General features: G+C 39.1%; 1 protein-coding gene across 3 annotated transcripts in view; it reads right to left on the bottom strand.

The window, feature by feature from the left end:
* Positions 1-331: 331 nt before the first annotated feature.
* Positions 332-21566, bottom strand: part of LOC115628806 (guanine nucleotide-releasing factor 2) — a 36240-nt gene continuing 15005 nt past the window's right edge. For 2 of the 3 annotated variants that reach the window (XM_030525020.1, XM_030525019.1), the window contains exons 2-16: positions 13068-13461; positions 12627-12841; positions 11145-11335; positions 10613-11082; positions 9680-9879; positions 9355-9552; positions 8358-8838; positions 6724-6908; positions 4207-4321; positions 3415-4016; positions 3173-3341; positions 2286-2801; positions 2086-2211; positions 1884-2015; positions 332-1804 (exon numbers count right to left, since the gene is read on the bottom strand). In XM_030525020.1, coding sequence (XP_030380880.1) covers positions 1672-1804; positions 1884-2015; positions 2086-2211; positions 2286-2801; positions 3173-3341; positions 3415-4016; positions 4207-4321; positions 6724-6908; positions 8358-8838; positions 9355-9552; positions 9680-9879; positions 10613-11082; positions 11145-11335; positions 12627-12841; positions 13068-13461 — 4127 coding nt within the window. In that variant the 3' untranslated portion in view covers positions 332-1671. The remainder of the gene's footprint in view (positions 1805-1883; positions 2016-2085; positions 2212-2285; positions 2802-3172; positions 3342-3414; positions 4017-4206; positions 4322-6723; positions 6909-8357; positions 8839-9354; positions 9553-9679; positions 9880-10612; positions 11083-11144; positions 11336-12626; positions 12842-13067; positions 13462-21566) is intronic. The other variant, XM_030525021.1, reaches the window with a different exon arrangement.

The raw sequence follows: 21566 nt of genomic DNA, 5'->3' as shown, positions 1-21566 counted from the left end.
CAAGTCAGATTTGTATGTTTATACTAATTCGATTCGATGCAGCAACTTTTGACATGTGCATGTATCATAACAAATACAAGGCTGGAGGTAAGTTAGCGGTTCGGGGTTCGTTCGTATCATATCATATAAAATTGTTCTCAGTGCATGGTGTCATAGTACAACTACTTACGGTAATAAGTCGTATATATGTATGTAGATTAGATCTTGAGCACAGTTGTATATGCAAGCAACAAACAATGTCTTGACCAAGAAAGTTTTAACCAAATGACGTAAAATAAAATGAAGACAACAAAAAAGCATATGAATGAGTAATATTATATTACCTGCCTGGTTTAATTTTTGTGTTTATTTTAATTTAATAGAAACAATGGAATAAATAAAAGTTATGATAATAACAACAGGTTATGCATAGTATATTAGTCCTTCAACATATAAATAAATCGAGGAAAAGGTTTTACGGACCATCCAATATTTATTTTAGACTAAATCAAGTTGCCGTTTGACCTAAGGTTATTCTACAACCTATAATATCTTTTACCCGAAGAGCAAATTTGTATTATGAAATAATTCTGTCGACTGTAGACTGACTATTCGTCTCATTTTATAAACACTGTGATAGAAAGAATGTTTAAATTACTTTTTTATAAAACTACATAGCTCATTTAAGTTTGGAGTCTTAAAGCATTTATATGAAGTTGTTCCATAAATATGTATATAAATATAAATATATACTTAATTTATTAATATATATTAAAAAAAAAACCCTTTCTAAAAATGCAAATAAGTTGAAGCAGAACCGTTTCAGTCTTAAATAATCATTGGCTGGACTGTAACAAAAACGCTTTCCTTCGGTGTTATTTAGAAAAATATAAATATTTTAAATGCTATTAAAATACAATTAAGTTAAACTTTGTTGGTCAAGCGTTCATATTGTATATATGTATGTAGTTTGTAAGGGTACATATTATCCAGTTGTGCTTGTTTATTGGCTTATTCAGTTTTAATTTGTTTCGATGGGTAGATTTAGTGTGGCATTTACTCTGAACCGCTTTTTGTTTTTATGCACCTATGTATTTAAACACGTCATTTGGCGCTAAGTACACAATACCAATACACATACATCATTTTAAATACACAGTTAAAAATATGGACCACATAGCGAAAATTCGTTGTGTTTATACAGATTAAAGATGTTTTCAAAACAAAGTCGTGTTTGGTGCTGAATTTTGAATTTTTGTTACTGAGAGTTTACAAACATACACATAGGCCAGCCATCTATCGTTCTATAGGTGCAACTAAATAGTTGTTGTTGTTGGTATAATTATGTATTATATACTTAATATTGATCTACAGATGCATGCTACTACATTTGTTTATATATGTATATATATATGTATTACCTATACATACATATGTACCACTCTATGTGGTGACATATACTATATTATATATGTCTATATGGATAGAGCAGCAAACTCGGAATCCTCACATAGAGTGATTATTTATACATATGAATATATACATATATATGTATATTATGTATAAGTAGACACAATCATTGCACAATGCTTAGTTTGTAGTTTGTAGTTGTTCTAATTTTGCGTAGTTGCAGAATAGTTGGTGTTTGAGTTGTTTCTTTCATCCACTCGTCTCTTCCTTTTTAGAATTAGTCTAATAGTTGACAGGACGACGACCACGCGGCTTGATTTTCTCCGATATTTGCCACATTTCCTCCTCGCCGATAAATTCATTGAAATTGTCGAAGAAACTAATAATACGCTCATTGCGTCGAAATGGATATGCGCTGGAGAAATGCACAAACAATCACGATAATTAATAGGCATGCCTTATACTTTAGGATATTGGATGTCAATATATCTTACCATTTCTTAAATCGTTTCATATTCACAATAATGTTGTATTGTTGCCAACGTTTTGAGAAATTAATCACACCCTTGGCCATGTAATCTTGATTCCCCACATGAACAAAGGTCAGATCTTGCAGAACCAGACCGCTAAAAAATCGGATAGATTAGTTGTTGTAAAATATACTGGATTTCAAAAGCCACAAAAATATATACATACATATAAGGTATGCAGGGGGGCTGTGTGTCTGCCAGAGCTTGGCGATATGCACGAAAACTTGAGCTGGAATCGATGAGGGCACAAAAAGAACGCACCTCCTCGGCAGTGCCCTTTTGCCATTCCAATCTGAAGGACAAAAAAATGAGACATATTAAGCAAAAGAGCTTGTATAAATTTTAGTTGGATAAGCGCTCTCTCACCTGCGAATTGGACTTGAGTCAAGGGCTGACAACAGTGCCAAGTAGGAATTGTAATTGTTCATTTTACGCAAATGCTTCATGATCTTAATGAACTTATTGACATGCTTCTCGCGCTCCTTGGCATCCGACAGCTGTAGAATCTTGGAGCGGGCCCAATATGACATCTTGTTGAAGTGCTCGGTGAACTTGTTCAAATTCGGCGATTTCTCCTCGCATTGATCTTTGGCAAAAAGTAATACTTCTGGTATTTCAATCTTTTGAAAGAGCTCGGCATCAAGCAGCGTCATTTGCTCAGCAATTTCCAGTGATTTCAGATCCAGCAAACTAAGCTGCTGGTGGGTTGGTTTATCGTTGCATGGATGCAGTGCCTTCTCAGCCGTCTGCTGATTTTTGTAAGTCACTTTTTCCACGAATTTGATGCGTAGAACTTTGGCCATATACAGCTCTCCAGAACATACCAACTGATAGACAAACTCTACGAGCAGACTTAGCAGCTCACTTGATAAATCGGATAAGCTGAAAGCAAAAGAAAGGTTGAAATATATTTATCTACTTGTATATGTTGAAGAATTTCTTCTGCTAAAAAAACAAATGGCCATAATAAAATACTCCTATGGTCAAAATGACTATTCAAACTATTCGTGCCTGTAACTCAAGCGATTGTCAGACATGTAAATAATTTGGACAAAAAGTATTTGACAAAGTATTTGAATTATTAACTTGTCCGTACAGTCCTAAAATAAATGGCTTTGGATAACCTAGTCGAAGTCGGTCTTATTTAATACTATTGTAGTATTATGATTTATTTTTCTCTGCATTTTTTATAAAAAGCCTTTTAATTAAAAGTCATTTAGGTGATCAATAGATGACCAATGGTTTCTACTTACGTCAAATCGTTGACAACGCGTACAAGCAGCGAAAAGGTCTCCTTAGCCGCCTTCTGCTTTTGATCCTGCATCTGGCAAAAAAAGTAAGTGTAGCGATGTGTGAGCTTCTCAATCACATCGATCGGCTGTATAAAAGTGCGGAAGGTGGTGATGAAGGCTTCGCTGAAAGCTGTTAGCAAGAAACAGGAATTTAATTTAAGAATTATATAAAACAAGTATACATATATAATTATGTGACTCACCGTTATCGGAGCGGGCTGAAGCGCGACTGGCATGCACAATGAGTGCATCAATGAAGCCGCCCTTTACCTCGGGACCCTCCTCCTCCGTCTTCTTGAGTATTAGATATGGCGTAATGTCAATTACCTCCAGCATATTTGGCAACTGCTCATCAACGTCATTTTCATCCTCCTGCTCCTCCTCATGCTCCTGGTCGTCCTCCTCGAGCTTCGGAGTGCTGATCGGCGTCACCGACTCGTCGCGGCCAGGCGATACATTTGCCTCACTTGGAAGTTGATGCGAGTGGCAATAGTGAACCTGGCCAGAACCCACATTTTCGTGGCCTGGCATCATATCTGCCACTGCATCGTCATCATCATTTTCGGCCGGCATTGCGTCGCTAAGCTCCTCGCTGACGGTGGTCATGCGACTATTGCGAGATCCGATGCTCACATCGCCATGGCCGTCACTGGCACCGCTCAAGTGCGTCGGCTTGGGACTGGGAGGCGGTGTTGTGATTATCGTGGGAGGCAATGCACTCGGCTTGCGTTGCTTGTAGTTCTTGGGCGGCAGAGCTGGTGGGGTTTCGTGTTCAGGTGAGAGCTCCTTACTCATGGGCATGATACTGCAACAAATTTGAATACTGATCTCTTGGCAATTGCATATGTATGTATGTATGTACACGTATAAAGATATGCACATCCCCAAATTGAATTCCAAGTCTTGGTTAAGTTTCTATAACATTTGTTACATTTACTCCCAAACACAATCAGTTCACACTGACAGACACCATTATGTAATATACTCGTACTTACTTCATAGTCTGGCTGTGCGATAAATTTCGTTGGACATTGAGATTATATGCGTGCACCGTGTGGCGATGCTCGACGTTGCGTGTCGATGCCGAACAGATCTCCATGTAGGCCAGAACTGTGTGCGAGAGTAAATGGAAAATGAGTGGAAATGGCGCTTACGAGTGCTGGAGCTGCTAGTAAGGTTCAAAGCTCTCCAAATGGGTGGAACTTCAAATCGAAAAGCCTTTTAATAAATGCCAGTTATTATCAATATTTTCATTTTTGTTTTCCACAAAGGAGAAAGCGTTATTTTTCATGCACACCCTTGTAGTTCTTATGTACTGTCTATATATACATATTACTTAGTAAGTAAGTCGGTGATATGCACGCCACAACAAACAACAAAAACAATAACAGAACGCAACGCAACGCAACAAAGTAGACCAAGTGGGTAAAGAAAGTGGCGTCAAGCACAGGAGAAGAATAGCTAGCTAGGCAACAAAAAAGCGAAAAGGGCAGAGGCAGCAAAGATCCTAGAATTGACTCCCTAAAAAAATGTGTACTAAATTCTTTTCAATTTATTGCTATATTCCTATACCTCAGACATTAAGAAAATATTCGGAACTGGCAAAACAGTGGAGAAGTTATGAAGGAAAGCTGAGATAACTAACTAACTATTCATATGAATATATAACTTATTACAGTTATCAAGCAAAATCATATTATTCATGTAAAACAAGATGAGAAAGTTTGAAATGAAAGAGACTTTGTTAAATTGTTGAATCGCTATTAAATATATTGTATTTAGTTCGATCTACTTGGGCCCCTAATTACTAATGTAGTAGGTGGAAAGTAATACTTTCAAGGTATTTTGGGAGTTATTTTATTTGGATTGGAAAACTATCTAGGTTATTAGCACTAACCGGATGTAATTCACAAATTTGGTTAAGCAGTTGCTTTATTTACGGAAGTTATAGAAAAATCACTATTCGGGAGTGCACTCCCTCTCAAACAAATTTTCTTATTCTTTCAGAAGAACCTGGATAGCAAGTTTCGTAATTCGACCTTTTAAAATTTCCGAGATCCTTGCGTTCCTACAGACAAACATCATTTTGTAATGCTTATTCTTAGTCTCTCTCTCTTCCTCCCTCTCTCTCTAGGTAACATACATTTCTACTTAATTAGTATACCCTTTTAACCCTTGGGTAGAGTGTAATTTTATATGCTATTGGGTACAGGGTATTCAAGAGTTTGTCGTGCTCGACTCTAGCATTCCAGTTTCGTTTTGAATGAGTTTACAATGCAGATACATATGTATATGTACATATAGTTTTGAATGGAGAATGGGGGATATAGAGGATAAGCGCTTCGGATGCCCGAAGACTCTGCATTAATTTGGTTTGCCTTTTGTTTAACAAATGAAATACGGAAAAGGAAAAGAACGAATAAAGGAAAAACCAACACGCACGCGCACACACACAAACTTACCTGAAAAGGCCACACTTTGAAACACTAGATGTTGATTGGAACGATAATTTAGATGGGTTAGAGTCTTACGTACAACAATTTGACAAACATTTGCGTTACAGTTACAATTGGTTTTGTTGCTATAAATAAAATTGCTAAAATATATTTGTACAGCCGCTACTGATAAATGGACAATGATGTTGTTGTTGTTGTTCTTGTTGTTGCTCTTGTTTTTGTTGTTGTTGCTGATTTGTTTTTGTTGAGAATAGTGTTGGAGTTTTTCGCGTTCGCGTTCAGTTTACGCTTAAGGTTTTATTTACTGGGTTGGACTGGCTGGACTGGATGTTTTCTTTTTATCAATTTTAGGACATATTGGATTTACAATGGTTGTTGTTTTTTTAAAGGTGTAGGTAAGTGAAATGATTGTTGATATGCGATCAGATCAGATAAAAACTAACAAACAACCGTAAAAAATGAAATATACTAAAAAATAAAATACATTATACATGATGTGTGTGATTCGACCTTTCTGGGTAAATGAATGGATGTTCGTCTGTGTTTGTCATTAGTATGATACTATGTACAATTACTCTTAGATAGTGATTTAGATCGACATACACACTTATGATATATACATATATATATATACACACGCACATACACAAAAGTATTACGGACGACTTAATAGAAATCTGGGGAAAAGTGGACGCAACTTTCTAGAGAGTAGACTGGTTATGTCACCTGTTCGTGGCCCCCGAATTCAAACTGAACTCCCCCCCCCCCCCCACTCACCAATTGCGAGCCTGTTGTGGCACATTGACATTGCAACTGCAATTTGTTGCAACATCTGTTTGATATGGATCGGATTGGAATCACATTTGTCATGCAAGCCACAATGATATTAATACACACACACACACACACACACATACACACATTACATGTACGGGTGGTTTTTATGGTTTATAGAAAATTACACCATTAAGGAAATTATACAAATAAAAAGAAAGGAAAAAGAAGAGAAAAGGAAAACCATGTAAATAACTGTGCACATGGAGCTGCTGCACTTACTGTGCTTCTTCTTCATCGGCAACGGCGGCGGATCGTCCATGTGCCGATCGATCGTGCAACTGGTCACGAGGCGGGCACTGAGCGGCGGCCCAGACAGACTGTGGTGCTTCGCATGCCACGGATCCAGCTCCGACGAGAATTTGAAAGGCGTGTGCGACGGCATATGGCGCAGCAGGGCAAGCTCACTGGAAAGCAATTGAGAAAGGCGATCAATTCAAATTACTAGACAATTAAGGTAAAACGAACTGATGAGCTACAAATAATACCTATAAGGTCTATATCAAACGCGTTTGATTTGCTTGATTTGCCATTACTTAGGTACTTGGTATGAGAATTGCGGAGGACAGCGAACACAATATTTTTATTTAATTTACCCGAAATATCTAAATTGAAAGCTCGATTTGCCATCACTTACGTATCTGGTATGAGAATCGCAGAGGAAGGCGACTACAATATTTTTATTTAATTTATCTAAAATTTCACAATTTAATTCTCGATTTGCCATCACTTAGATACTGGGTATGAGAATTGCGGAGTACGGCAGCCACCATTTTTTTATTTAATTTAGAATTACCAAACTTGGTATCCAGGTTCCCCTAAGCCCTAGGCAGGTCAAGTTTATTTTTTTATTCTGATACACCGTAATTTCCAAAATTGAATACCCGATTTGCCATCACTTAGGTACTTGGTATGAGAATCGCAGAGGAAGGCGAATACAATATTTTTATTTAATTTTTAAATATCAAATGTCAGGTTCTAGCTGCCATAATTTTCGTTTAACATCCATCATCCGGACTATCAGAGCACACATTTGGCTAACTGGAGGCTTTGTGTTAAAGTACATGTGTCCGCCATTTAGAAAACTCTTTCAATATATAGACGGCTTACTTGGCGTAAACACATTAAAGCAAAGAGAAGTCAACTGAAATTAAAAGCTAATCTACATTGGCTTGTAAACGTCTCCGTTTAGCATTAAAACTGGAGTACAAAGTACAATATTCTCAAACCAATTTGGACATATGGCTACGAGCTATGGGAAAACGCTTGCATTAGTAATGTAGAAATAATTCAGAGAGCTCAATTGAAGATGCTGAGAACTATCCCTGGGGCACCATGGTACGGAATGAAAATATCCATAGACTTAAATGTTTAAGTGGAAATCGCCCAGGAGAAAGCAAAGTCCCAGCTTAAGTTTCAGGCTTATCCTAATAGACTTGCGAAAGTATTTAACTTGGCATACTAGTATACTACACGACTCCGGTGAAGAGACCTCTCCACCCAGCAATTAGGGCCGTACTCTAGCTGGCATTATCTTCGGAAATGCAGGCATTTGAAAGAACAGACGGACATGACTTGGGAAAATAGCATAAATTCAAGCTCGTTTTATCTAATGAGGCGAATTAGATGATGCATATTAGTTAATTGATATATGCTATAGTTTATTTATTTTAAGAAAACTGTTACTTCAATCACAAACTTTATATATAGTTCTATATATAATATTTCCTAGACGAAAGGCGTTTAGACTAACAACCGACTCTATATCATCAACCTGATTACGGTTGACAAGTTAGTACATAGATATATATCTATCTATATTATTAGAGGAAGTCGAAATGCTTTACTGGACTCACCTAGTAGTGTCATCCCGTTCATCGGCGGCCCCACAGAGCGTTGGTTGTCGGGTCAGTGATTTGGGGGGCAAAGCGGGTGCTATTGCCCGCCCTGAGAGCAGCTTCGAATGATTGTGCTCCGGCGATGCATTAAGTGATGAGTGTTCAAGCTCACTATAGCTGGATGTTGCAGTTGTTGACATTGTGGTGGTGCTGCTGCTGTTCATGTTGCAGATGTTGTTTGCCAGAGAAGTCGTTGTTGTTGTTGCCGCACTTTGCCGCTGAACGCTGGACTGATAATGCTGATGGTATTCACTGCTTCTCGTAGAGGACGTTACTGCCGCTGTTGTTGTTGATGATGCCGTTGTTGTTGTCTCGCTAATGCCAAATGCAATTTCGGAATTGCTGCTTGATGACTTGGTTGACGACTGCACGCTATGATCGGAGGAGCGTTTCGAAACACTTTGCGTAGAAGTGCGAAATGATTTCATGGAAACGAAACCTGTACGAAATTAGGAGAAACAGGGGTAGAGAAAACGAGAAGAGAGAGAGAGACCAGATATTAGAATGGCTTGAATTCGCGAATACAGTTAGGAGGCACAATAAACAAGTTGCAACTACGCAAAACTAGGCGGAGGACCAGAAAATGTGCGCAAACAAACTTTGTGGCCCACAACAAGCAAGCAAACAACATACATACATAAACGGAAAAAAAAGGTATATAGAAAGAGAATAATAATACCAGGCGCAATTTAAAATGTAGAAAGTTAAGCAATTTAGGTGCCGACACACATGCCCGTTTTTATATTTAACCAGAACTTTGACAACTTCTCCACTCGCAAGTCGTAGAGTCGTATAAAAGTTATCTTTTTATGTCTAAGCTGTGGCAACAAAACAGGCATGTATATTTGGATACCAAAAAAGAGACTGAAAATAGATTTTGGGAGACAGTAGGGTGGGGTGGAGAGAAAACGATAGATGTGAAGCGCTTATAAACAAGTTGATGAGCGTTTAGTACCCGATTCATTTGAATGTCGATTGCTGGTCAGCGCTGCGGCTACTTTACGGAGCTCCGTGTTACACTCACCGCCGCTGCCCTCGCCAGAGGCGTTTATCAATGTACCTGCAGCAGGGGGTTGCGTTGCCGCCTCCTCCTGCTGCTGCAGTGCAACAGTATCCACATTAGCAGTAGCAGTATTTGCATCCGATTGCGATGCTGCACGGGTGGAAATGTTGGTTGGTGGATTGGTTGGTCGGTTGATTGGTTGGTTGTTTGTTGATTGATGGGGTAAAAATGTGAATGCCCATAGGGTAGAAAGAACATGTCAATATTTAATACTTACTATAGCTGATCATCTTGTCTACATCATCTTCAAGCAGCTGAGCGTCTTCCAGTTGCTGCTGTGTTGGTTGTTTCTGCGGTTGCTGCTGTTGGTGTAGGTGTTGATGCTGCTCGTCCTCGCGCGAATGATTCAGCGCCGAGTCAAAGGAGCATTGACTAGAGTTCTCATCGGGGGAACGCGAACGCACGGACAAGCTGCAACTATTTGTAGATTATGAGTCAGAGAAGGGGGCTTTCAAAAATCCCTAAAGAAACAAGTAGAGAAGCTAAAGTCGGGTATCCCGACTTTGAAATACTCTGTACGTATGTGTAGTATAAATTTGCGTGTATGTTTGTATGTGTCTGTGTATGTCTCGTGTGCCTGAGCAAAGCAGTAACAACAACAGCTGCGGGCACTATCCCAGTATCCTAGGTCTTATATTCTCCGAGATATAGGCGATTATACGAATGGAAAATCGGGAAAACCCCCATAGGGGGGAAAATCAAAAAAATAAAACAAACTTGCACAGCGTACACACATAAGGCATCTTTGTGCAAAATTTGGTGTCTCTAGCTCTTATAGTCTCTCAGATCCAGGTGTTCATACGGACAGACGGACAGACAGGGCTAGATCGACGCGTCTCGTCATGCTGATCATGAATATATATACTTTGTGGGGTCTGCCACGCCTCCTTCTGCCTGTTACATTTTCAGCTCCCGCAAACCTAATATACTTCTGTACTTTTTATGTACAGAGTATAAAAATGTCCCTACGCGGAAAGGAGCTTGACACGAAAAGTAACGCTGGGAAAAGCTCAAGAATACTTTCAAGAGTATTTGCTAATCAATAATATTTGTTTATAGAGAAAAATTCAGACCTAAAAACAATGAGCTGTCAATTCTTTTCTTTGCATTTCATTTATAGAGTTAAGTATTATAGAATAAATTGGCTTACCGATCCACGCCACAGCTCATAAGCGAAAAGTTGGAACTACAATCAAGATCTGAGTTAACGCTCATATTGTGGGACTGCTGGTACGGCTGCGGACTGGCCTGTGACGGCTGGCTACGGCGCTTGGGCGGCAGAGGCGGTGGATTGCTGCTTCGGTTCGGCAACGGTGGTTTGGGTGGCGGACTCGTATCCCGCAATATGCTTTCGGTGCTGTGGGAGGCGCGTATAGGATTGGTATTGCTCTGTTCCAGTATATCACGTTCTTTCGGCGTTAGAGCAATGTCAGGCAACGATGTGCGTTGCACCACCGCGTCGACGGGCGGTCGCATTGTGGCTGTGCCTGTGGTTGCTGCCGCCGTTACGGTCCCCATGATGTCAGCGGCTGCACCAATGCCGCTCAGCCCAGAGCCACTGTACCGGAAGGTGCACTGATCCTGCTCCTTAAGCTTAGTCTGCGCCAGTGTGACCAGATTCTGAAAGGGCATCTCATCTTTAGACCGCCTATCCGTTGCTACCTTGATTGTCATTCACTTACGCGTACTGCTTCCTCCAACAGGTCAATGACTTCGCGCACGTTCTCATCGCTTAGGGATGCACACTCGACATCCTCCTTGGTCAGCATCACCTCATCGCACAGCTTGATGAGCTTGCCCAGCGACTGGTAGACCTGTCGTGTGGCCGAGCTCATTATGGCACTGTTCTCGTTCAGTGTGTAGGATTGTATGACTGTGGAGGGCGCACAAAGCAATACAATTTTAATTACAAATCAATTTCGATGTCTCGTTACTATATATGCATCTAATGAGGTTGTCAATTTTGTGAATATCGCGTAAAGCCAAAGTACAGATGACGGATAAATTAGCACCCAAAAGTCGTTTAATTACATACATGGGCGCCACTGCTGCCATAATTTTTTGGACAAAAAAAGCTAGATTGTCAAAAATTAAAGCTAAATCCTAGGCAGAATAAGCTTTTAAAAAAACTGGTTGTACAAAGACTATTTTCTTGGTTAAATTTAAGGAAATGTCTGTCTTAATGTTTTCATATTAATTCTTAACTCTTATTTCATAATTTATAATAATAACAATATGAGATTCTTGTAAAAATAAAATTCAAATTATAGATAAAAATGTATAAATCTGTAGTTGTTTTACAAATTTTTACTGCTCGCAATCATTTTTGAGGCAATGTATATCTGCCAAGTACAAAGCTAAATGTCTTTTTACATTTAAATTTCGACTTCTTCAATACTTGAAATACAAGTATATGGTGAAACATAAAGTAAAGCTTAAAAACGGCTAAATAATTTTTTTTAAGCTAGAATTCCTGTAACTCGCTTTTTTCGAATTTTTCCCGCACTGGCATTTAAAAGAAGTTAGATCTAGCGGGAAAAAAGCTAAAATGGCAGCACTGATGGGCGCTAGCTTGATTGCTTCACCTAATGTGTAAATATACCGACTTTACGGACTCGTAGGATACTATAAACACGATGTCCTTTCTATTGAATTAACAATGGCAAGGATATAAGCTTTCATAATAATAAAAAAAACATGTTATTGGGACTTCAGTACAGCAGCGATTTATGATTTCTGATTTATGTTTCCCGATCGTATATTTTTTTGTTTTTACTCAAATGAATCACAAATCAGAGCGGTCACAAAGTGAAATCAGTAATCAGTAATCGCTACAACCTAGTGAACGCACGCAATGATTCAGTAAAATATTTCAACGACGAAAAATCTGTCTATACTAAGTATACTATATGTTATAGATAGATATACATTATATGACTGTCTGCCTGTTTCAATCACGACTGTAAGGAAATGGTCATCTACAGCGTGGTAAGACCTAACTGCTGCCCTGGCATGACCAGGTTAATGCGACCTTCTGAGAAGACCCAAGAAACTTCAAAATATAAAAAAAAAAGACTGCCTCATAATAATCACATTAATAATCACTGTTGAAATCCCATGTAAACAATTAGGAATAATCGAAATAAATCTAGGATATTGCCTACCTGAATACAAACTCGCAATAGTCTCTATGATGATGGTACCATTGCCTGGGAGTACCTCGAGCTTCTTTTTCGAGATGACATCACGGAAATGCTTGGTCGCATTATATATGTCCTTAACGTGCGTCTCCAGCGTCTGTGTGGATTTTTGCACCTCCTCGGTGGTGGGCGGCGGCTTCAAAGCATGTTTGTTGCGTGGGCTGTGGGGCGAGTGTGACCTGCGAGCGAGCAACAATAATTCTATATTTCTGTTCTGTTCTCAACTCTGTTTGTCTCTGTCTGTCCCTGTATGTGTGGATGTGTGTGTGTGTGTGTGTGTGCTGATTGCGTCTATATATTTAAAAGTAGGAGTATGTCTGTCTTGATTTCTGCGATATGTCGCGTCGTCATCTATTTATAGCGAACGCGTTCGTTCAACTCGCTCAGCTCAATATTTACGCTTACCTGCCCAGCGTGTTGTTTGGGGTCCGCATCAATGAGATTTTCTCAATCAGATCGTCCTTGAACGAGCGCGCACGCCGCGCCAACTTTGTGCCCTTCAGACTGTTCTTGTGGCCAGATGTGCTGCCGCTGCCAGCGTTGCTCTCTGCGGCGGGCGGTACGGGGGGCACACCCACGCCTACACCCACGCCTTTGTTGCCCAGCTGCTGTGACGGCGACTGATGCTGATGCTGTGGATGATGCTGATGATGGCTGTTGGGCGTCGTGGAGAGCGGCGTGTAAGCGGCACTGTTGATTCTGTTGTTGTTGTTGCTGTTGTTGCTGTTGCTGATGCTGCTGATGCTGCTGCACCCGCCCGCTGAACAGTTCGGCGTGGATGGAGAACTGATGCTGCCATCTGTGGAGAAGACGAAAAGACGAGATGGAGAAAACAAGAATGAGTTGTGGGTGGTTACTAATGCGGCAGTGAGACAATAACAAAAGTGTGTATTCACAAACGCTTTAATTTCCTTCTGCATTCCTCACCAAATCCACTACAAATCCCATTCAATGGCATCTCATTACTACTCATATGCTAATTAATGCCTCGAAGAGAAAGAATAAAATCTGTTATTCATACAGAGATTTTGTACATATATGTACGAGTTATGTACATACTATATATGTACATATATAGTATAGTTCCTCACATATCGAAGGAATCTCTCTCGTTTTAACAATGATTGTCAATTGCTCTTTAACCAAAGCAGCTGCAGAGTCAAGGATAATAATATCCTAGTGGGACAGATTTGACATTTGACGAAATGAAACATGGTTACAATACCATCTGAATATCATGCCGTATAAGATGTCCGATTCGACAGCTGTGCGAACAGATTTCCAATACTTTGTAAAAAAAAGCAGAGTGTACTCTTTCAAATATTTCCTGCACTCTATTAACTTATACAGAAATAAACGGAACAGAAAGTTCCCACCTTAGCCTACATATTGTATAGTCAGCTTAGTGTAATTTTGATTTGTTATTTGTCATTTGGTTTATAGATTTTGTTTGGAACAGCTGACAGATGCAATCTAAATAAAACACAAATCACTGCCACTAACTCCACTATTAAGTCACACTTACAGGCCATACTCATTTATTTAAATGTAAGACGATTAAATTCGTTAATCGCTTAGCAATTGCTGTCTTGGAGCTGAGCTAAATATTGAATAGAAACTTAAACAATTTGCAATTACAGTGAACTTTCGAAACAAGTTAAATGAGACAACTTTTTTTTAGTAATGTTTTTATACAGAAGCAATTCCCCAGTAGCTTACAAACTTTTGAACACTATATCTTTTATAAGCGGACAGAATGTTAGAGTTTAGAGTTCCACTGCTCCCAAACCAAGCATATAGCTCATTAAATTGTTGTGATTTGAACAGAAGAACGATTTAAGCCTGTAAGTGCCAAAACAGGCATACCGAAGAATACCGAAGAAAAATAAACATTTTAAATATGCTTTTTAAAACAAACATTACTTCAATTTAGCCAATTGGAGTATTTTCTATTTAAACAAATTTATTCAAGTTGTGTGTGGACATCACATAAGTATTCCGTTTAAAAGGGATGTACATATGTATACAAATTGGATAAATCATTCAGCAAAATCGTGCTCCAAGCTAATTCGATGATTAACCTAAGTATTCCCGCTTGTACGCCCGCTTGTATTGCTACCGTGATCTATATAGTTGGCATGTCAGCCGTCCCCAATGATTTCCGATGATATTCCAATCGATGGCACTGCAAAGTTCAGGTCACATGTGCGTGACAAAAAATTCATTGGCCGCCTTCTTCTTGATTGTTAGTCTTTTTATATGCTTAGCATTTTTATATGCACGACTGATAGGTACAAGACTTGCCTTAATACCACATTTTCCCTGATTTTTGACACATTTCCTAATACATATAAGTCGCAATTCCGTAATACTTAGTAAACAAGACGACTTTCATGTTTTTTCAAAAAATATCGATATTCATATAATGTTGACTTTTCGGGATTTTTTTTAGTTTTCTTTGCCAAATGATAGTCCAGCGTCCTGTAATTGTGTTAATTGGAGCACAAATGTTATTTTTTGAAAAATTCTAGCTTAACCGGACACTTCCCTTGGCCGGATAAAAGTTTGCCGACGGTGAGTGACAAACCAATAGAGGTTTCACTGTAACAAAAGTACGACTTATTGCATAAACAACAATTTTGTGCCACCCTCTTTAAGCTGGAGGAAATCTTTCTAATGACTGTGACGTTCACCAATTTCAGAGCAATTATGACTTTTAATCTTTTCCTCATAATCCGAGCAATGCGAATGCAGAAATTAACCCTAAAATATACTACTACTTGACATACATACATATGTATGTATGTATGTATGTATAAATAGATGCTTGGACATGGCTTATGATCAAATTATTAACACAATCACACTTCGCAGATGCACACAAAGAAACAAAATATGGTGAATTTAAATACCAAGAATTCTGGTTTTATAAATTCAAGTGAAAAATGCAATCATTTGAATGCAGGCTTAATTCATTCATTGTTTCTGCATTCAGTTTACTCTGCATTCGTATTTGTGTTTAATTCATGTTTTATCTATGCCATGCACTCACTCACTCGTCGACTGATCCGATTAACGATGGTTGAGTGCTCGCATTGGTTTGACTTTTTGCTTCAGAATTGCACCCAAATGCGGCAATTTGTCAGTCTGGCTGTTATGCGATTGTTTGTTTGCTTGGGCGATTAATAATGCAGATATTAATATACTCGTACATACGTATGTACATATGTATGTATATGCATATGTGTGCGTGTTTGTATACGAGTACACGGCTGGTTGGTACACCTTTGTTGTTTTATCAAAGTAGATTAAATTTGTATCAACTACGGGCATGAAAGAAATTTACGATAGCTAGCCACAAGTTATGCGTTGTTGTTTATGTTTACTTTTTGTATCGCAGATAAACCCGAAACAGATTTAAAAAAATAATAAACCAACAGCAACAGCAACAGCAACGATAACAATCACAGTAATGGAAATGTGTTGATTTGCATGAGCAAATGTAAAACTTTAAACGTTGAATGCTTCAGTGACGCCCATTCCTGCCAGCACCCCCCCGCACCCCTTCCCATGGACGTCAAACCAACGACAGCTGCGTCGACCGCACTGCCGTAACAACAACAATAACAGCAATAACAACAAACACCAAGAGTAATACTAACAATGTTTAAATTTCATTTGCAGCTTTCACTTACAGCGCACCACATTCTTGACCAGCACACATGGAGGCAACGATGGCGATAGCGATGGCGATGGAGAAGGCGATGGAGAAGGCGAAGTCGATGGCGATGGCAACGGCAACGATGCCAAACGTGGCAATTTTTTATATTTGCGTCGTCTATGGAATTTGATGTTATGCAGAGTGGCTTTGTGGCTATTGGCATCATCACCGCAAGCTTTGTTATTGCTGTGGGTATTATTATTATTATCGCTGCTGATGTTGCTAATGCTGCTGCCCATCGGTTGATGAGCCGGCGGCAGCGAGTTTGGCTTCACCTTCGACTTCGATTGCGGCTGATGAAGCGTATATGAGTAGAAGCGCCAGCGTTCGGCTAGCGCGCAGTCGCTTAAAAAAGTTTCATCAAATTGCGGCATTGCATAACAGTAAACACATAACACCACAGCTAACGATAACAGAGCTAGCAGCCAACAGCCAGCAACAACAACAATAACAGCAACTACTACAAACTAAAGATGATGCGAAGAAGAAGCTGTCGACAGCAACAGCAACAACAACATCTAGGTTGCGCTCGCATCGGCTTTGGCTTTGGCGTCGGCGACGTTAATGATAATCAGAGTAAAGTGCATGCCTCCTCCACCTACATAGCGTAGCGCATTGGCATTCACTTTTTATTATTGCTATGATTTGTGTTTTTTTTTCTTTTCTTTTCTTCTTCTCCTCCTTTTTTCAAGAGCAACACTGTCAGTTAATCGCTTTAAATTTGTTGTGTGGTGCAGCACCTTTACGAACAGATGCTCAGATGTTCAGTTTTTGGCTTTCTGTATGTTTATACATATGTACATATGTATGTATGTAAATATGTATGTCCATATGTACATATGTATATATTTATGCACGGCACAAGAGATGTGTGGCGCGACGATGTTGCCGAGAGTCCCCAAGAGTTTTAGAGTCTCAGGCACTGCGCGGCTGCTGGTCGTCGTCGTTTCGCGTTGTCGGCTGGAAAGCGCACTGAACTATGAAAATCCGCAAATGGCAGTTGGCAGCGTGCTAGCGGCTGCTACAGCTACAGCTAGCCAAGCAGTTAGGCAGGCTAACAAAGCTCACAGCTCGCAGCTGGTAGCAACAGCAGCGGCAGCAGCAACAGCGCCAAAAAGAGCAACACCAATAATAGCGCATCAAATGGTACTCGCTTGTTGCTCAAAGCGTCGCCAGCAACACAAAAACAGCGACAACATTAACTGATAGCCGTCGCTGACTGCTCTGCCTCTCTCTCACATTCTCTCCTACTCTCTCCCACTTTGAAAGCTGCGACCAGGTAGGCTGGCTGGCTTATCAGTGTCGTCAGCCACAGCTACTATTTAAAGCGATGGCGAGAGAGGATGGTGGTGGTGGTGGTGGTGGTGGGGGTGGGGGTGTGCTTGGCCACGACCGGTGCTTCCTCAGTCTCAGCCTCAACCTCAGTCTCAGTCTTCGAGTCTGAAACCTCAGGTTTTTGTCATTTTCTTGCTCGTTTGTCGCATTTGCAAAAAAAGAAGAAGCTTTTTGTTTGTTTAGTTGTTGGGTTGTTTGTAACTCGACAACTGCTTGGCCGTTTTCTTCAATTTGCAAGTGCGACTCGTGACTTGCCTTGAAATGAGTTGAAGAGCGGCCATATGTATCTGCATACATACAAGTACATATGTATGTACACATCTATTTTCAAATGCATACAAATGTATGTATGTACATTTGTAAAAGGAAGGCACACATCAGACATAATATGGGCAGGTACCTCAGTACGAGTACATACATACATACATACATACACGTATGCAACTGAAAAAGCGAAATTGAGCAACAAAGGTGTTCAACACACTGTGCTCCATAGGTTTCGAAAATGTATAACAAATTTCACCCAAATAAAAAGTACAAATCAATTGAATGAAAAGTATTTCAATTTGAATACAAAGAGTATTTGTAGAGAAGGGGAAAAACATTTGAAATTGACGACTGTATTGTTCCCTATTGTTGCGGTTTTTTTTTTATTAATGTTTACATGGGTGTATGCATGCCTTTAAATCTGGCCTAGGCAGATAAGACGTGAACAAGCCCCTAAAAGTATGCTCTTTTTTAAGTCAGTTGCGTTCCAATTCCATCAAGCGGCTTATCAAATGTTAGATATTAGTTTATGAAATTATTTCAAGCAATTTTCGAATTGAGTTCCATTTCGCGTATAATCGAAGCCGTATGAGCGGGAAGCATAACAAATGGGCACACTTTTGATACTGCCTTATATAGTTGGCATAGGAACTTAGTCGATTAGTCCTAAATTAAACGAAGAACACAGCTTAGATATTTTGGTAAATTTGGATTTATTTTAGTTAAAAAAACACTTTCCAACTACAAGTATATACAATGTTTTGCACGATCAATAAGCATATGGAACGAGTGTTTTATGTTTTTAGCCGGCATGTCCCTCAAAATTGTTGCTAATATTAAAATGGTTAAAATGTGTTTTCATGCATCATATGCTTTAACATAAAACACACCTAACTGACCCTGTTACCTACCACCTATTTACTTTAGAATGCACCTTGTATTTACATATAGTTATTAACACAATTTGAATAGTTGTTGCAATTGTTGAAAACTACAGTAACTATTACTAACACCCAGTCAGTACGCTTAAAACAAAAAAGGCAAGACAAAAAAAAAGCTATCTAAATCAGTGTTTTAGTTGAACTAACTGCAGATCTGTTTAGAAAATTTGACCTAAATATTATGTTGTTCTCAGCAACTAAGTAGGTTATATACAACATTCCCCTCCGCTTCTCGTGAGCAACAGTTAAGTACATGATGTGGCGTTCATTTTCCAATCATTAAATAACATTTCAAGTGCTTATTTGTGTATTTAATGTCTAATTAACTGATGTTTCGTTTAAATACATGGAAACAAATATAATAGTGCTAGTGACCTAAACTAATTTTATACTATTCGATCATGCTTCTATTGCACAGCTTTCTGGTATCACTCCATTTGGATCAATTCAGAATTTATTGCCACGCTCATATAACGCGAAAAAGACTTTGTGCGCCTCGGAAATTGGATCGCGACAGCGACACAAATATCTAAACCCAAAACCCGACTACAGACGCGTTTGCAATTCTAGTTATTTGCATGCCACCAAATGGACAAAGTTGCTCACAAAACAAAACAAAACAAAAAAGTAGGCTGAACGGAATGGGAAGGGGTTTACAGATTGGCAGGAGAAGGGAAGGAGGGGATGGCGATGGCGACGACGACTGGTCGTTTCTTCAAGCTGGTTTGACTGGCCGAAAATGTAAACATAAAATGGCACGAGCTGCTCTGCTGTGGTGACAAAGATGCCACAGATTGTTTGTAGAGACAGACGGACATGCATACTTATCTATGTATGTAGCTACAAATATACATACATACATAAGTGTACAAACTATGTATGTGCATACCAGACCCAAGTTGTCTGCGTCTGTGCAAAATAGCTTTGACAAATATATGTACATACATACATACATAATCTAGACAAGCTTTTAACTTGACCAATATTTGTCGAGTCGCTTCTCAATTGGTTGTATGAAACTTGATTGACCTAAGGGACCAGTTCGTAGTGTTGTAAAAAAAACATCGAGAGCGGGAGAGGGAGATATATTTTGATAAGTCGCTCCAGCTCCCCTCTCTCTCTCTCGTAATTGTTTTCTTCTCTCTTGCGGTGCCGTTGTCTTTCAAAATGCGAAATGTGATATAAAAACAAAAGCGGAAAAATGTGCGAAATACACGTGAACAAATCGAAATTTGCTAATCTTTCCAATTAGAATGATTCGCCACTTACAAGTATTACAACAACCAATTTCCGTTGTTTTTGCCGCCTCTTTAAAATTTCCGCTGTAATATGACATTAATAAAGCGTTCAAGGTCAGCGCGCTCCGTCAATGCTCAAAGGGTTTGTTGAAATGTTGGATGGTTGGATGGATGGGAAGACGGAAGGAAGGAAGGGAGGGTGATGGTGTGGCCATCGGTTAAATGGTTGGTGGCGCCAACTTGCTTGTAAATGAAGTGCGCCCAACAACAACAACAACAATTAAACAATGGCAAAATGAGCGACAGCAAGTTGTATAAAGAATGTAGCGCCTATATACGAGTAAGTACTATACTTTGTACGGCAACAGCTTGACAAGCAATTAAAGAATTTTCAAAATGTTCAAATGTATGCACATATGTGCGTTTAATGCCTGTCTCGAATTTGTTCAGACAGCAACAATAATAATAATGATAATAAAATATAAACTGGAATAATTTGCATGACACAATTCACAAATATTTTACAACACAGCCACATAAGCTCTCGCACAAATGTATGTACTATGTACTTGGGATGTACATATGTATAGGATGTATAAACGTTTGCATTACGAATATTCGTCACTTTTGTATTTTTGGACATAAGTACATACACACATACCCACATACATATAAACAGTATGTACACTTGTATATTCTTGAATGACTTACAGCGAGATCTACAGGGCGTATGCGTTATCTTGAATATTCATACTGAATTCTATTATTTTGATCAAGTTTTGGAATGTTACAAGCAATGTGGCTTAGAAGATTACAAAAACATTCCTTCATTTGATAACCCTACAATATTTTATCATTTGGTTTTTGATTTAACATTATTATTAAGCATTAGTTTAAATATTTGGGTGAAATATGGTTGGATGGTTTTACCATCTTCATTATATTAACGGGCATATTATTATGCCCTGTACCCGAAATTCTTGTGCAAATAGGAGGCATCTCCGACCCCATAAACTATATACATACATGGCCAAACAGCATGATGAAACAAATTCATAGATCCGTCTGTCTGTCTGTCTGGATGAACGTCTAGATATCGGAAACGGCTGATCCTATAGTGACCAAACCTGGTATGTAGACTCTCCTAGTCCCTCCTTACCACGCCACAGAATCAATATTGCCCCCAAAGCTACATAAACAACATTTTGCATACATAAATAATATATAAGTCTCTACCTTTATTCAAATCGGTTCATTCTGAGAACAGCATTACGTCCACGAACTGCAGCAGTAGGTTCTTCCAATCTTCTCTTCTTCCCTTCTTTTTGCCCCTGCTACAACACAATCTTCTTAGGGTACACTGTCGAGCTTGTTCTTAATATTATTGGTCAAGATCGAACAC

The sequence above is a fragment of the Scaptodrosophila lebanonensis genome, unplaced genomic scaffold (genome assembly GCF_003285725.1).
Source record: "Scaptodrosophila lebanonensis strain 11010-0011.00,11010-0021.00 unplaced genomic scaffold, SlebRS2 tig00000129-arrow-arrow-pilon, whole genome shotgun sequence".
NCBI lineage: Eukaryota > Metazoa > Arthropoda > Insecta > Diptera > Drosophilidae > Scaptodrosophila > Scaptodrosophila lebanonensis.
The sequence above is the reverse complement of the archived record's forward strand: the minus strand, read 5'-3'. Positions and strand labels throughout refer to the sequence as shown.